The following is a 15478-nucleotide window of genomic DNA, read 5'->3' as shown; positions in this document are numbered from 1 at the left end:
CTAACAAGACAGCCTGTGGAAGCCTGTGCCCAGCGGTGAAGTCCCTGGAGTCCCTCTGTCACTGGTGGGAAGGCAGCCTTGTTTCAAGCCCCTCTTTAGTACACTGATCTTGGGGAAACCAGCTGCCCATGCAGCCCCCAAGTGAAACAAGTGTCCTGACCTTAACCCACAACCCCTGTGAACACCTGGATGCCATGGACCTGTTAAATAGCTTGGCCCACTATCCCAGGAGAAAGGGGCTTGGCTAACATAGGTGACAGTACTTGAGCACAGCCACCCAGGATCCTCCCAGGTTGGGTGTTTGCACCCAAGCTCTGTCAACTCCCACAGCTGTTTTGTCACCAAGCTGTCCATGCTCCTCTCCCAAAAAAGAGCAAAGGAGGTCCCTGGACTTTCCAGACACTCACCTTGGACCTTTGTCCCACGACCTCAGTGTTTGTTCTCTCATACCAAATGCTGCTGAGGTCGGAGATCAGCAGGATGTAGCCACTAGCATTAAAGCATGCTTTGGCAAGAAAAGTGGACTTGCCAAAACAAACAGAAGCCCAGGGCTGTGTCAGGAGGCTGCTCTCCAGCTTCTCAGAGCCTTCCATCTGCAAAAGAGCAATCACGTCTTTGCTTCATCTCTCACCAAGGAATACTCTAGCTCCTGGGGTGGTCTCATGGTTGGTCCCTTCACGATGCCAGCCCCATATCACAGCCCAGAAGTGAGGACGCTCAGTCAGCTCGCAAATGCAGCTCTGCTGAGGGCATTTCAGGGAGCACTGTGCAGGGCAGCTCCTAACCCCGCTCACCGTAAGCATCTCAAACGCACGGTAATGCAAGTGCTGCCTCCCCGGAATTATCTGGGCTTTCCCACCATTAATACAGCGAGATTTAGCCTTTACGCAGCCATACTTGTACTCGGGCGGGTAGCAGGGCTCTGCAGCCCTCCTCCTGCTCGGACATCCCGTCCCCGGGCTCCATCCCCTGCCTGCACAAACGCCGGCAGCAGCGAGGACCTCTGCTTCCCGCTTCTCCCTTCCCCCTGCCTGCCGAGACACTGGGAGCCCCAGCGTCCCCGCTGCGCTCCAGGACCGGGGCCCTACGGAGCCGTGATATTACCCGACGGCACGGGCGCAGGCGGGCCAAGGGCCGCCGGGCTCTGCCGAGGCGAGCGGCGCCAGGCCGCGGGCGGGAGCCAGACTACGGTTCCCAGCGTGCTGCGCTCTTCCGCGGCGCGCAGGGCCGGGGCATGCCGGGACCTGCAGCACTATATGTCCCCGGCAATGGGGACGGGCGGGGCTTGCTCTCGGTCCGCGCAGCGGCGGCTTTTGCCCCCTTGCCCGTTGGCAGGGCTGGTGGCCCGAGCTGCTGCGTCCCTCCCGAGCTTCCCCAGCCGCCACGGGCGGTGCCAGGGCGCAGCCGCTGCGCGCAGCCATGGGGACCGCAGTGCCGTAAGGCTTTGCTAGCGCCTGTTAGGAAGTGTCCTGTTACAAGTGCCCATCTGGGGACGGCCGCCGGGCTGTGGACACGGTACAGCCCCTAGAGGCAGCGGCAGCTGAGTCTCCTGTCCCTTGGCCTGGTGAAGGCACCTGCCCCGCCGCTCTCCCGGGCTTGTGCCGCGACTCCGCTGCTGCGCCCAGGCAAGAGCCACATGGCTGGCAGTGCAGGGGCCTGTGTCCTCTCTGCTCAGGGACTAGGTGCACAGGAAACCGCAGAGCAGGACCGCACACACCACCGTCCCCTCCACCCTGAGCACAGCCTTATCCTTGCCTGGGCACTGATCCCCTCAACCCAGCACCCACGTGGTGTGATCCCCATCTGCACCCTGTGTATTGACCTCATCCACCCTGCACCCACAAACTGCCATCCCCACCCCAGCCGATGCACCCTGAGCCCCCACCTTGCACTGTTCACCCCCTCTCCTTACCATGATTCTGGGCAGGCTGCAGCCACCCTTGAGGTGGGACTGCAGCAGAGAGTCATCCCAGAGGATTTGCATCCCAAAGTGTGCTGGGGAAGGTGAGGGCAGGCTAGGCTTTCAAGTGCAGGACAGATTGAGTTTCATGGCCAGGTGAAGGTGCAGGAGGGTTTAGGCTTTGGACACAGCTGGAATGCAGAACCAGGCCGAGATGCTGGGCCTGCTCAGAGGTGCTGGCTGGGTGATGCCAAGCTAGGTGTTGCACCCCATGCCTACTGAGTGCACAGGGCCCACACACAGCTGGGGAAAGAGGGTTCACCCTAGGGGATCTGCCCACACAGTGGCACCATATCTCTCCCCCTCCACAGCCACCTTTGAGTGTTCCTGGGCATTGAGGGGGAAGGTTGGGGGGGTGTGCCTTGGGACCGGGTGAAAAGAGCAGCTGCAACCTGGAGTTGTAGTCCAGCCCAAGCATATCACTGTTAGAGACCAGCTCTATCGTTCTCCCTACCCATGTCTGTCCTTCCTTCATGCTTCCACCTGGGGCCTGCATAAAATCATATAATCATTAAAGCTGGAAAATACATCTAAGATCTTCAAATCCAACCATCAAACCAACACTACCATGCCCACTAAATCATATCTCAGAGTGCTACATGCTGTTTGAATATTTTCAGTGATGGCAACTCCACCACTTCCCCAGGCAGCCTGTTCCAGGACTTGCATCACCCAAGGGCTGCAAAGCCCCAGACCGCTGGGCTTTTGCAGGCCAGTTCAGACTCGTAGAGGCAGCACAGGGCCCTACCCATGGACTCTGATCTGCTGGAGCAACAAGGAAGGCTAGAGCAGACTCTGCTGCAGTTGGCAGAGCTAGGCAGCAGTGGGAAGCAAGCCAAGCACTGAGCTTACTCATGGAGGGCAAAAGCAACATTTTGTTCCCCAGAGAAATATCTGGGTAGCAGTTAAGCATCAAGAAGTGTTGGGACTGACACAGCGTAGGTGAAAGTGGGTTTACTATTTTGAGGAACTGAACTGAGCTGTTCCCCCACCTTGGGGTATACTAGTGGGATAGAGCCAGCACATTAGTGTAGACCTGGTGTCATGAGCAGCGTGAGGGCATAGGCAAAGCCGGGACAGAGCCCTGAGGCAGGGGAGAAGCATCCCTTCCTCTAAGCACAGTGCCAGTGGGTGAGCAGAGTCTAGGGTCACCCTCCTCAGGCCATCAGGAAAGAGTAGGTTGTCATCTCCCAGGCAATCTCTGCCTGGAAAGGAAACCCCAGGAAAGTGCAAAGTTTGCTGAAGGTTTTTATAGCTCTCTCCCAAGCAGGGAACTGAGGTTTGTGCTAGGAGCATGGAAGCACAGCTTCTGTCCACATAGGCTTCAGAAACAAGGAATAAAGTGGCTTGCAAGCTGCCTTGAGGGCACACCCTGTCCTCCATGAGGTGCCTCCACACTGCGGGGTCACGCCCTGGTATATCATGCAGGCATCTCCATTTCACTCAGCCTCCTGACTGACTGCAGCTCCCCGGAGCCACGTTTTGGGAGCAACTGTGTCCCTTCCCCAGGGACAGTAGTCCCCTCCTCGGTAGCATGGCTGCCCTCCTCCTCTTTCTCATCCATTTCCTCCCTCCCTGGGCAGAGGAAGCAGCAGGGGAAGGCTTTGCAGGATGATGGCAGCAGCCTTCTCAGCCCAGCAGGGAGGCCATACCCCCGGTTGGCTTCACTCTTCTCTCCACAGGGGTGGCTAGTGCTTGCTCCAGCTTTCCACAATGCCAGCTCAGACAGCAGCCCTCTCTCCTCCAAGGTTCCTGCAAGCAGGACAGCAGGCACTGAGATGAGAGTTCCTTCCTCTGACTGCACACCCCTGGCCCACACCAGCCCCGGTATCCTCAGCAGAGCTGCCTGGATGGAGATTCAGTGGTATTGGGACAGTCCCATGGCCAGGTCCAGCCCTTAGTGCTCATGCAGAGCACCTAGAGCAGTCCCTTACCTGAGACTGTGTTCTCCAGGAAAAATGACAAGAAGCCAGTTAAGAAGACAGGCACCATGAGCAGGGAGAGGAAGAGGAGGTCCAGGGGCACCCAACCTGCAGGGATAGTACTACAATCACCCAGAATATCTCATCCCAGCAGTGGGAAATGGGCATGAACTGCTGTGGCAGATTCAGGGTTTGGAGGAGCAGCTGGCTGCTGCTGTGAGCTGACCCAGCCTCCCAGGACATCAGAGGTGTGTGGCCACCATGGCACATGGTTCAAGGCTTTGCCTTGCCTGAGGAATGTCCCTGCTACCTGTAGCCAGGTGAGCTGGAGCCATGCTGAACCACCGCGGCACCAAAAGTGCCATGAACATGGCAAAGCCAACGATGAAGATGTTCCTCCCCGAGTCGATGTCCGCGTACTGGAAGTAGGAGATTCCCGTGCCCACAGCCACAGCGTAGGTCACACAGAGTACCCCTCCTGTGAGGGGCATGAGTCAGGCAGCACCAGGCAGCCTGCAGGCACAGCAGCGCAGGGGAACGGCAGGGTACCCACCATGAACTGCCAGCGGGATGCGGGTGAGGAGCTCTGCCAGCCTTGGCGACATGCCCAGCACCACACACGCCACCGCGCTTACTTGCACAGAGAGGCGAGAGCCAGCCTGGCAGAAAAGAAGGACAGGAAAGGAAGGGGAGCATCATCCTGCTCTCTGTCCCCACCATCCTTCCACAGACCTGCATTTCCCAGTGCCGACTCAGTAACAGCCTGGTCCTCCACACCTCCTGCTCCACTGCCTCCGCATCCCTTGTTGACCTTCCCAACCCCACCCCGGGCATACCTGTGTGAGTCCGGTGGTGCAAGCATTGGCAATGCTGGCAGCTGTGCCCCCTGGGGTGCCCAGCAGCCCTGCCAGGATGCTGCCCAGCCCTTCCATACAGAGGCCCCGGTTGCAGGCATGGAGAGGCAGCATTGGGGCTCGCAGCAACCTCCCACAGAGCACGTAGCAGCTCACCGAGTTCATGCTGCAGCCAATGGCCATGGCAATGCCCACTGCCAGAGTCCGTGGGGTGAGCAGCGGCCACCTCCACTCACCTACAGCAAAGGGAGAAGGATGATATCTGGCCAAAGACAGCTAGATGTCTGCACTCAGTTCTGCTGCCCCCCACCTGCATAAGGGAGGCTGACCCAAGGGGCATGGAAGGTGCTGTTGGCCCAGGACAGCCGTGACATGGTCAGGTCCAGTGATTCCCAGGGGATGTGGAGGTGGCTGAGGATGGCACAGATGATGCAGACGCCAGCAAATGGGAGCAGTATCTGCAAGGCAGCAAGGGGACCCTTATCAGGGGTCTCCTCTGCCTGCTCTGGCCAGTGCCCCATCAGCTATGTTCCAGACAGCAGGTCCCTGTCCTGTTATCTCTCCCAAAGAGCCATGCCACATATTTCCTTACATCTGCAGGGAGCACTCCAGGCTCTGCTGTTCTAGCATCCTTGAGTGCAGATTTGCTGCACTTCCTCAGCAGCACCCAGGACCTGCATCAGGACTCCTCAACCCTGCCTCTGCCCCCAGAACCCAGCTTTGCTCCAGGGCTACTGGGTCTCACCAAACCCAGAGAGGTGGGTAGAAGCCCCTGTCCCTGGAAACCCTGCACTGAAAAGCCAAAAGCCTGGGAGAGGATACTGAGTGCAGAAGGGAGCAGGGGCAGACAAGCCACAGTACCGAGAATGTGCGCAGGGTGGGGACAGATGGCTCTGTGGAGCACCCTCGAGCCTGGGGCAAGGCACAGAAGGGCAGGCGGCAGGACCCCAGGTGCTGAGAGGTGGTGACAGCAAGGAACATGAGCCTAGGAAACACACCACGAGTCACTACACAGCATCTCAACGATAGTGTCCAAATGTGTACTGTGGCTATGTCCCATGCTGTCCCCAAGGTGAAAGGAAGCCCTGGGGGCTGCACAAGTGTGGCCCGTGGGCTCACATACAGCAGTGCTACCCCCCAGCTGGTGGAGCAGAAGAAAGCAGCCTCCTTGTACGCAGACAGCCCGATGATGGAGAGGCTGGGAGCCAGGACCATGGGCCCACAGTGCCTGACTGCCCACCCACACACACCGGACACTCCCAGCACCAGCTGAACCAGCCCAGATACCAGCACAGCTCCAGAGACCTGTGAGAGGAAAGAATGAGACCCATGGGCAGGATACGTGGAGAACAGCCCAACACCTTCCATTGGCCACACTCCCACCACTCCAGGAGGGCTGGAAAGGGGACTGAATGTGAAGCTGCTGGTGGAGCAGTAGGACTGAGACCCCCTGCTCAGGATCACCTACCTCTCTAAGTGAGGCAGCCCAGCTCCCTGTGACAGTGCAGTGTGGTGCATGGCACACGCTGGCCACAGCCGTGCCTGGAAGGGAATTTTGGAGGGATGTGATGCACATGGATGCAGGGCTCCTGGAAGAGTATGCAGCACATAGGCTGCTGGCTGAAGAAGGACCAGTATTCCATCATCTCTCTCACCAGAGAGGTGACCAGATGTGTTGCAGGTGCACATAGGAGTGAGTGAGGTGCTGTGCACCATCACCAGAGGGGCCCTTGCTACCCCTCATCCTAAACCTGTGTACCAGGCACCTTGTCACTGTCATTTGCTGGGCATCGGCATGGCCCAGGCCCTACAGAACACAGGCTCCAGGTCTGTGCTCACCATTCCTGTCTGTACTGGCACCAAGGGACAGGTGGGAGCTCAGCACCATAGCAGGGACCAGGTACTCAAAGGATGGGATTTGAACCAGCGGCAACCTAGGGAAGGGACAGTAAGTGTATGTGAGTGAGGAAAGAGGAGACAGGGCTGCTCCCAAAGCCCTGACTACCAGGGGAGCAAAGAGTAAGAAGGGAAGATAAGGAAATGCCAAAGTGGCAGATCACCTCATACCCCAGTGCCCTAGCACATCCCAGGTGGCAGCACACGGGATGTTTGCCAGACCACACACCCAGCCCCTGTGAAAGGCACAGGGAGCATAGGCACCAGATGGTCTGGAAATGCTGCATATGCTGTTGGTGCAAGGCAGCAAGAAGCTAGAAAGCACAGCACAGGAGGATGGAGTGAGGACAGGGAGGGGGACAGCAGGATAGCCATGCAGGGATGCGTGGCAAGACGTTGTCCTTGTTTCCCTTTCCGTCTCCAGCAGCCTGTCTTCCCACAGCCTAGGAAGGGATTGCCTTGCCTCACCATGGCATCACCATTCTCCTGGCAACAGCTGCATCCCCTTTGTCCCACTTGCTCACCGGCTTCCCAGGGTGGTCTGCAGCACTGTGGAGATGCCGCAGGCAAAGAGGCTTCGTGCCAGTAGCTTGCCGGTGGCCTGGGCATGGGGCAGCTCCTCAGGCAGGGTGGGCAGCAGGAGGAGATGGAAAATGCAGAGCAAGGAGGCCTGCACAGCCAAGTGCTGTGCAGAGAAGAGAGAAGGTGCTCACGACTCCCTGCAACACCCAGAGATGCAGTCTCCCATGCCCAGCCCCCCTCCAAGTGGGTGCAGAACCCACCACTCTTCTCCCAGCGCACCCTGGCCAGAGCCCCTAGCAGGATGTGACCCCTGTCTGCCACCTGCAAGGATCCCAGCCCTGTCCCCAGCATCCCAGCTGTTTGGCTGTTCACTGTGGTCCCCCTTACCTGAAGGGCTAAGCAACAGCTCAGCATCCAGGAACACATCTTCTGTAAGGAGCAGGATGCAAACACAGGGCTTCCAACATCAGGCACTCCACGGTGGCCCCCATTCATGCTGCTGCCTCCCTGCACCACTCCCAGCTTGTGGAGTGGAAGAGGTGGACTGGCTCTGACCTTCCCCCACCCCAAGGGCTCTCCACAGCCCTTGCACAGCTGAACTTCCACCTTCTGCAGGAGCTGACCCACTGTTAGCCATTAACCTGAGTTGGTAAGTAACCTGCCCTGGGGCCAGGAACACAAGTGTCACCCTGGGTTGTCACCACAAGGGCCAAGTGACAGTAACCCGTGCCCAGGACACAGGACATCGTTACAGTGCCAGCTGCCCATGTCCTATCCCTGCCTTTTGTGCTACACATGGCAGGGACTGGGTGGGTCACTGCACAGATGCATCTTCACCTGCTTGGTGCATTCATGCCATCGGCATCCTTTAGCTCCAGCGCACCCCGCTGGTACTTGTTCATCCCCAGCACAGTATCTCTCTGCCCTACTGCTCCAGCCCTTCCTCACCACCAAGCCCCAAGGAGCTCATTAAAGCCTGTACAGCACTCCCCACCCCCCACGTCTTGCCATTGTCCTCTGTGGATGCTGCGCGCACATCAGGAGATTCTCCAGTGGGTCTCTATCCCAAGCTCCTCGGAGGAGGGGACTGAATTCTGCCATTGGACAAAGGATGCCAGGGACAAGAGCTACCCACCTAGTTCAGAATGCTCCCAAGGAAGCGCAGATAGAGGATGCTCATGTTTTTGTCATGGGGCAGATGTGGCTGTGCCAGCAACAACTGCAATCCTGCCAAGTCCTTGCTGCTTAGGGTTCACTCATTAACTGGACAGACTTCAAAGAGCAAAGAACAGTGGAAACTAGGCATTCTATATATTCTTGAGGATGAGAAACTTTTTTTGCCCACTGCCCCTGCCTTCCCCAGGCACCAGATCTCATGCATCTCCTGTCACCAGAGTACGCTTGAGTGCTGTAGAAGAGGCCTCACAGTGCTCTTGGGCCACTTGCAGCACAACTCTAAGAATAAGCACAGCTGCAGGGACGGAGCTCTGCACTGGGGTAGGCATTCTGCAGCGTGCAGAGGCTCAGCAGGATCAGGCAGGCACACAGCAAGAACTACTTTTATTGGAAGAGATTTGCATCTACAAAAGAGTGAAAAACAGGTGTAAAATCCACAGTAGAAAGAAGGGGCATCATGAGCTGGTCTGGTCAGCAAGACAAGGTGCCTTCTCCCCACCCCAAGGAGCAGTCAGGCACTGTTTGCTCACAGACAGCTGGTGTTTTGGGATAGGGTCATAGAGCACCCATTTCTAAACACCCAACACAAGTAGGATAAGGAAACTCAATCTTAACCACACCTCTCTACTTCTAAGCCTGGTGAGGCACAACCATTCTGGAGTCTCTTCTTGGTGTGACCTTTGTGCCTTCCAATGAATGACCTGGCAGCCCTCAAGGGCAATTGCTGCTATATCCAGCCAGCTCAGGTTGCTTGGGCCCTGCTCCTTCAACCTCTTCTCTCCTTGCCCAGGGATCCCATCTCCTTCTGGGGCACTCTGCCCCCTCACTGGTGTCACTGCCTCAGGCCCTCCACCCTGCACACACAGCCCTGGCATCCTACATCCCACACACCACCTCTGCCTAGCAACGCTGAAGTCCACCCACTTGCTACAGGAACAGGTACAACATCCCCCTTCCCTTAGCACCCCAGCCCAAGGGCACCGAGTTTCTACCCTCTAGTTAGTAGGTTTGTACTCCAGCGCACCAACAGCAATCCCAAATCTGCCCCAAAGCCATTCCAGCAGCCCCAAAATTGAAGAACGCCCTTGCCCTGGGTGAGGGGGAACACAAATGCTGGTTTGAAAGTAATGCAGGAACCTCCAGTCCCATACAGTCCCAAGGATCAAGGGTCCCAGAAGTGCAAGGAAGTGAGTTGTGCCACACAAGGAGGGAAGGGAAAAGAGGCTGCTGCCCCATGCTCCTAACTGGGAAAAATGAAGCTTTTGATTCTGCTGAGATCCATGGCAGTGTGCAAGGAGCACTGCCTCAACCCCAGGGGTTCCAGCCAGTCCTTGCGGTTGGGGGCTGCATCCCACGTGGGGCCTGTGCTGGCGGAGCAGGCGTGGCAGTGCAGCGCCGGAGGAGCTGGAAGCATGGCAAGTCCGAAGGGTCCAGGCTGGCTGGCAGCGGAGGCAGGGCTGGTGCGGTTTGATCTCTCACAGGCAGTAGGCACTCTCCGGAAGGGGCCTTGCGGGGGGCTCCTGTGCTGGGCTAGATCAGGAGCCTTCGGGTAGGACAGTGCTGTCATCACACTGCCCCACAGGTACAGTGCCGTCGCCAGGACATCCCCACGCCGCCGCTCCTCTGGCGGCTCACTCTCCCCCAAGCAACAGGCACTGCTGTTGGCTGGGGAGATGTCAGGCAGCTTGGGCTGGGCCTGGTCTAGGCATGGGGCTGGCTGGGCATCCAGCTGGCAGCTGCCTTCCTCGGGGAACAGCGCAGGCTGGTGGGCTGCAGCGCTGATGCTCCTCGTGCACACAGCCCGGTGCACCACGCTGACGGAGGCGAAGACGGCTGCAAAGCCAGTCAGGTACACCACACCCAGGAGGCAGGCCAGCTGCGGGGAAGCCAGTGGTTAGCCCAGACCACCCCACCAGTTCCACAGCCATCCACAACCCAGCAAGGCCATGCATTGACCCAGCAGCCACAATGGCAAATGGCAGAAGTGTGGCTGGATGCTAAGGACCAAGCAGCCACACTGCTCAAGATGAGCGGGGTGGCACACAGCCTGCTCAGAGCAGGGCCTAAATAGCACAAAACAAAGCAGGAACCTAACAGTTTCTGTTTAAATCCTTAGCTAGCACCCATGCCTGCACCATGATCCTGGGGATATGGATCAGCACAGGGCACAGACTAAACCAGCACCAGGCTGCAATGCCTCAGGCAGCACAGCTACAAGTTAGCATCTTCTGGCTTCTGACAGCTTCCCTTTCCAAGAGGAAACAAACTAAGCTCCTGCTCCCAGTGAAAAACCCCTCCAAACCCATGGTCCCATATTCTGGCTAGTAACTGGCAGCCCACATCCTTACCTTTACCACTTGCTGGTAGAATTGGCCCAGCACATGCTGCCACATAGACTGCTCCATGAGGACACACAGATCTGTGTAGGTGAACCAGCCACGCCACATGCCCTGTTTTTCTGCCACACTGCAGGGGGGGAAAAAAAGAAAGGGGGGAGGGGGAAAAAAAGAATGGTGGATGTGGCATAGACTTTCCTGATCAAAGAAGCTTCAGCAAAGGCAGGCTTGGAGAAGGCCCTGCTTGAGATCTGCAGAAGGAAGCTGCAGAGCCTAGCAGAGCTTTGCAGGTACCCCAACCTCATATTGCACTGCCCATCCCACACACCTACCGTCCTTCCAGCCAGCTCAGCACTTCAAACAGCTCCCGTGGATCTGTGTAGAGACTCCAGTCCTGTGGAGACAGAAGGAAAAGGTCAGTGCAGGCCACCCAGCACACAGAGACATTCTTCTCTGTTCCTTGATAGGAGTACGTGGGGGAAAACCAAACCAAAAAACAAACAAACACCCCAAACAGACAAACAAAACCAACCCAAACCCCCACAAACCAGAAATCCAGACTCACCTCAGTGCCTCCTTTCCCCCCACTGTGAAATAGCTGCCCACAGCAACAGCCTTACTTACAATGGCACTCAGGAAATTCATCTCCAGTGTGTTCATGGTCTGGACGTCCACCTTCCCTGCTGCTCCCCACTCATCATTGAACACCTCCTCCTCCTCACCCTCATCATAAAGGTACTTACTAGCAACCATCTAAAAAGAGCACAAAGGACAGGACCTCAGTGTTCCCTGCGCTCTTCCTGTCCTCTCTCCATATCCCAGACCACACTGCTTACCATGGAGATCAGGAAGAGGTCTGAAGACGAAATCTGCTGGAGGTATTCAGGGTTCCGGTGCCGAAGTCTCTCAATGTAAACCAGTGCCAGCATCATGGAGCAGGGCGAGATGCAAGCTTCCCTGTGGGACAGGTCCAGGACCAACCTGAATGGTATCTGCATGCTACGAACATCCCAGTCACCACAGCACAACTTGGCTGCTCCCTTCCCACGTAGGTAGTGGGGGAGGTTTAGTAGACAGCTCACTATGTCCCAGCCTTGCCACCTCCCTGCTGGCTGTCCTGAGCTGCAGCAAGCGGAAGTGCAGGAGATGTAGGGTGGAGAGCAGGAAGCCCAGGTTCTTGTCCCCAGGCACAGCCAGCTCCAAACTGAGCAACCCTGCCTGCGGCCAGGCACAGAGCGGGCTTGGCTGCCAAGAGCAGACCTAGGGTTCAGAACAGGCTACCCAGTGAGCTACAGATTCAGCCAGTACAGACTCCCAGTAACAAGAGCACCCCAGAGCAGGGCCAAAGTGAAGCAGGCCTAGCTGTGTCAGGAAGCCACTGTGCTTGCTGGCCTTGCCACCTGCCCCTGGCTCCCCTTGGACACTAATCAGGCCTAAGTACAAAGCTAGTGCTGGCTCAGAGGAACAGAAGTGAACAAACACAGGACGTAAAGGGATAAGGTTTGCTTCTTACCGAGATACATGAGACACATATTTCTTCTGGAGTCTGCGGATTGGGCTGGGAGCCACCTTCTGCAGCAGCTCCACAGCAATATCTAGGACAAAAGAGCAGCAAAAGGGTTGAGCCCCATATGGCACAGTGCACCTTCACCATTCCTCTTCTCTCCACAAGACCATTGAGTCTTAGTGTTTGCTCAGCCCCTCAAGTTTAATTTAAACTATCAAGATAAGACAGGCCTTAACAGAAGTGAGGGATGAGGGAGGAACAAATAAACAGGCAGGACAGCCAGACCAAAGCAGGAAGAGGATCCAAGTATCCAAGGCCCAGTGGCAGTGCTAGATCCAGCTTAGCATGTCTGTGTCACGGGGAGTTACCAGCAGTCAGCTGCACCGAGAGGCTCCCCTCCCCTCCCCTCACCCCACAGGGCCTCAGGCTGCCCTGTCAGAGGCTTTGTAGAACCCAACATCAACATCTCATCTTCCCAGTCCTTTGCTCCCCTCCAACCAGCATCCTTGTCCTCCAGAGCTCATCAGCGCTGATCCAGCTTTCCCAGTGCCCTTGAGATGAAGACAGAAAACATATCCCTGAGAGCAGGAGCCTGAAGAGAGTGAAAGGGTATGGAAGCAGCAATATGGTATAACTGCAGCTCATCTCAGCCCCTTTCCCCTGTGCTCACTGATTTCACTCAGCATTCAATCACTGCAAAGGCCAGAGAATGAGGGATGCTGGCAGATGGCTTCAGTGGCTCCTGTCTCACTTCTCAACACGATAGGACCAGCTGGGAGCATCCCAAACAGCACTACAGTCTGGTGCTTGGCAAGAAGTGTTTGAGAGGCAACTCAGCTCCTTTTTGCTGCTGAGTTCTTGGCTGACAGATGAGAGCAGAGATCATCCCAGCAGCCTTGTGTTTCCAGCTCCCTGAATAAGTGTCACCACACTTTTCCATCTCTTTTCCATCTCTCTAGCAATTAAGAGAAGGGCTGCAGCCCCACAGGAATTATTTGCTCAAGAGCAGCCACTAAGCTCAGAAACACCCTGCTCTAAGGGACCTCACTGTTGGTCATTCCAGCCACACTAATGCTAGGATCCACAGCCAGGTAGAGACAGCTCCAGACACTCCTTGGCTGCTCTCTGCCTTTCACTCTGCTTCTGCTCTTTCTGCCCTGCTTGGTCACCCTTGTGTCATACCAGATAACAGAGGCAGCAGCAATGCCGCGAGTGATGGAAAGTACATGAGGCCACTCAGGCTCTGTCCCAAAGCCCACAAATCCAAGCCATGACAGCATGTCCTGTGCCAGGGAAAATGGAGAGCAGTTCATTGCTGTCCCCATCTCACAGCCACTGCACACTCTGGGTGGTTATAGTTCTTCTTTTCTGCAAGGAACAAATTCATTTTTCAACCTTTCTCCTCAGCCAGCCCTGTACTGCTTCCTGCAACAGCCCCCCAGTGCTAAAGACATTTTTCAGTCCTTCTGCTATTCTATACTCTCCCCATTGTTGCCTCTATCTTGTTTGAAGAGCAGCAGCATAAACTCATAATTCAGCACATAGCAATGGCACATCTGTAGCAACCAGATGTCATAGCCCTAGATCCTGTTTTTTTGACAGCAACTGATAGCAGCTGGTGAAGGAAGGCTGTAAGAGCAGATAATACCACAGAGATATTCTCTCCACATTACTCTCACCCCCAGTTACTAGAGTAAAGGCATTTCCTGGGTATGAGGCAGTTTTTGTGGTTAATTAGTAGCCTTCAACAGAGTCTTCCACCACAAACATACCCTCTGAACTTACAACACTGGTAACATCTAGTGGAACGGTCCCATCTCGTACCTGGGTGTGATGCCAGCCCCAAAGATGAGCCACATGCTTCCCTCACACTGCCTATGTCAGAACTCGTGACTCCCAGCTATGTCCATGCAGCTGGCTGCCCTGCCTGGCCCTGCTGTCAACACATGCCCAGCATCCCCCTCCTGAGGTACGTCACACACAGCCTCTTGGAGACTTCAGATTGTTTCCCCCAGATCTGTCACAGGAGTTCTGACTGCAAACATGCTTCTCCACTTGCTCAACATCCTCTGCAAGCTGTACAAGCATTCAGCTAATGGAAACATTAACGTGACCACACTGTGAAGGCCTTCTGGCAAACCACTGTTTGACCACTCCTCTCCACTGTCACCTGCACCAGCTCCTTGGTCTCAACTCAGCTGCATCTTCCTTCTCCCCCCATACAATGCTGAATCAGAAAAAAAAGAGGATGTGATTCAGACAAACATGCAGCAGGAATTTGTTCCCTTGCTTCTCACAACTATAAGTTAAACTCCCTGGTACTTTGCAGGGAACAGGAAGTTGTCCAAGACACATCTCATCAGGGACAGGGATAAAGTCTTCACTTCTAAGGAATTCTCATGCAACCTAAGGGACTCTGCACACCAATGAGGTGCCAAAACACAGTAGTGGGCCAGGCAGGGTAATAAAGCAGAGAGCAGGAGACACGAGGCTCTGGCACCCTGCCTGCCATGCAAAGCGAGGGAGGCTAGGCAGGGATGGAATTTGGCACTGGGGAGGGAGCAGGTGACCTGTTGGTCTCAGCCCCTGGGCTACTTCCAACCCCCTTGACTCAGCATTCCCATCTGGGGAGGCTCAGAACCCACCTGCCACGGGGCTGGAGAGATTATCCAGGCTGCAGTCTTTGTCCCAGCCATAATAGAGCCGCTTCCGCACCCTCTCGCTCAGCTTCTGGTGCCTGGGCAGGAACTGCAGGCAGACAGCAGGGACATAAGGAAGGCCCTGAGCGCTCCTTACACCGGGTTCTCCACCCCGATCGCGCCAAGGGGTACAACGGGCCCGGCACGGCCCCCGGCAGCTCAGCCGGAGGCTCGGGTGTACTATCCCAAGGGTCTTTAGGGCTAGGGATGATGTGGAGAGGTAGACAGCCGCGGCCTGTGGAGGTGCAGACCCGAGGACACCGGGGTCACCGGGCACCACCAGGGTGTCCCGCGGAGACTCACTGTGAACTCCTGGAATCCGCTGAGGGAGAACGTGCCCTCCTCGTCCAGCAGCAGCCCGTCCAGCTCCATCCCTCCTGCTCGCCCCCGGGACAGGGGCTGCCGGGTCCCGTCCGGTAACCGACGGGTGCCGGTCCTCCTCTAGGATGCCGGGCTGCTGCGAGGCCGGGTCCGACGACCAAGGCGCAGGCCGCGGCAACCCCTCCCGGGCAGAGCCCTGCCTCCCTTCTTCTTCCGGAGCAGGAGGCAGCGCTCCCCCCCCCGCCTGGGCTCATGCGCGGCCCCTCCCGTCACACACACCCCCAC

The 15478-nt window shown here is 56.6% G+C and overlaps 3 protein-coding genes across 9 annotated transcripts in view; all 3 read right to left on the bottom strand.

Annotated features, from left to right (window-relative positions):
* Positions 1–1194, bottom strand: part of NHEJ1 (non-homologous end joining factor 1) — a 46546-nt gene extending 45352 nt beyond the window's left edge. The window contains exons 1-2 of one of the 5 annotated variants that reach the window (XM_068137809.1): positions 1105–1194; positions 408–593 (exon numbers count right to left, since the gene is read on the bottom strand). In XM_068137809.1, the coding sequence (XP_067993910.1) occupies positions 408–593 (186 nt within the window). In that variant the 5' untranslated portion in view covers positions 1105–1194. Of the gene's footprint in view, positions 1–407; positions 594–794; positions 819–897 lie in introns of those variants that run through there. The other 4 variants (XM_068137806.1, XM_068137811.1, XM_068137807.1 and 1 more) reach the window with 4 other exon arrangements.
* A 2001-nt stretch (positions 1195–3195) lies between these two features.
* Positions 3196–7767, bottom strand: SLC23A3 (solute carrier family 23 member 3). 2 transcript variants are annotated; one of them, XM_068138848.1, is made up of 12 exons: positions 7542–7767; positions 7157–7317; positions 6576–6670; positions 6205–6278; positions 5860–6041; positions 5598–5721; positions 5047–5194; positions 4719–4972; positions 4436–4541; positions 4193–4360; positions 3895–3990; positions 3196–3712 (listed from the first exon to the last, which is right to left on the bottom strand). In XM_068138848.1, the coding sequence occupies exons 1-12, from the start codon at positions 7647–7649 to the stop codon at positions 3381–3383; spliced, it is 1848 nt and encodes a 615-aa protein (XP_067994949.1). In that variant the 5' UTR covers positions 7650–7767; the 3' UTR covers positions 3196–3380. The 2 variants fall into 2 exon arrangements, with proteins under 2 accessions (XP_067994949.1, XP_067994950.1); XM_068138849.1 differs by having other exon boundaries at positions 4893–4972.
* A 930-nt stretch (positions 7768–8697) lies between these two features.
* Positions 8698–15441, bottom strand: CNPPD1 (cyclin Pas1/PHO80 domain containing 1). 2 transcript variants are annotated; one of them, XM_068138846.1, is made up of 8 exons: positions 15176–15439; positions 14819–14921; positions 12180–12261; positions 11503–11623; positions 11291–11419; positions 10999–11060; positions 10679–10796; positions 8698–10206 (listed from the first exon to the last, which is right to left on the bottom strand). In XM_068138846.1, the coding sequence occupies exons 1-8, from the start codon at positions 15242–15244 to the stop codon at positions 9571–9573; spliced, it is 1320 nt and encodes a 439-aa protein (XP_067994947.1). In that variant the 5' UTR covers positions 15245–15439; the 3' UTR covers positions 8698–9570. The 2 variants fall into 2 exon arrangements, with proteins under 2 accessions (XP_067994947.1, XP_067994948.1); XM_068138847.1 differs by lacking the exon at positions 11291–11419 and having other exon boundaries at positions 15176–15441.
* Positions 15442–15478: the final 37 nt, after the last annotated feature.

The sequence above is a fragment of the Melanerpes formicivorus genome, unplaced genomic scaffold, assembly GCF_026170545.1.
Source record: "Melanerpes formicivorus ecotype bairdi unplaced genomic scaffold, bMelFor1.0.p_v2 SCAF_5, whole genome shotgun sequence".
Classification (NCBI taxonomy): Eukaryota; Metazoa; Chordata; class Aves; order Piciformes; family Picidae; genus Melanerpes; species Melanerpes formicivorus.
This window is presented reverse-complemented; position numbering and strand designations above follow the sequence as displayed.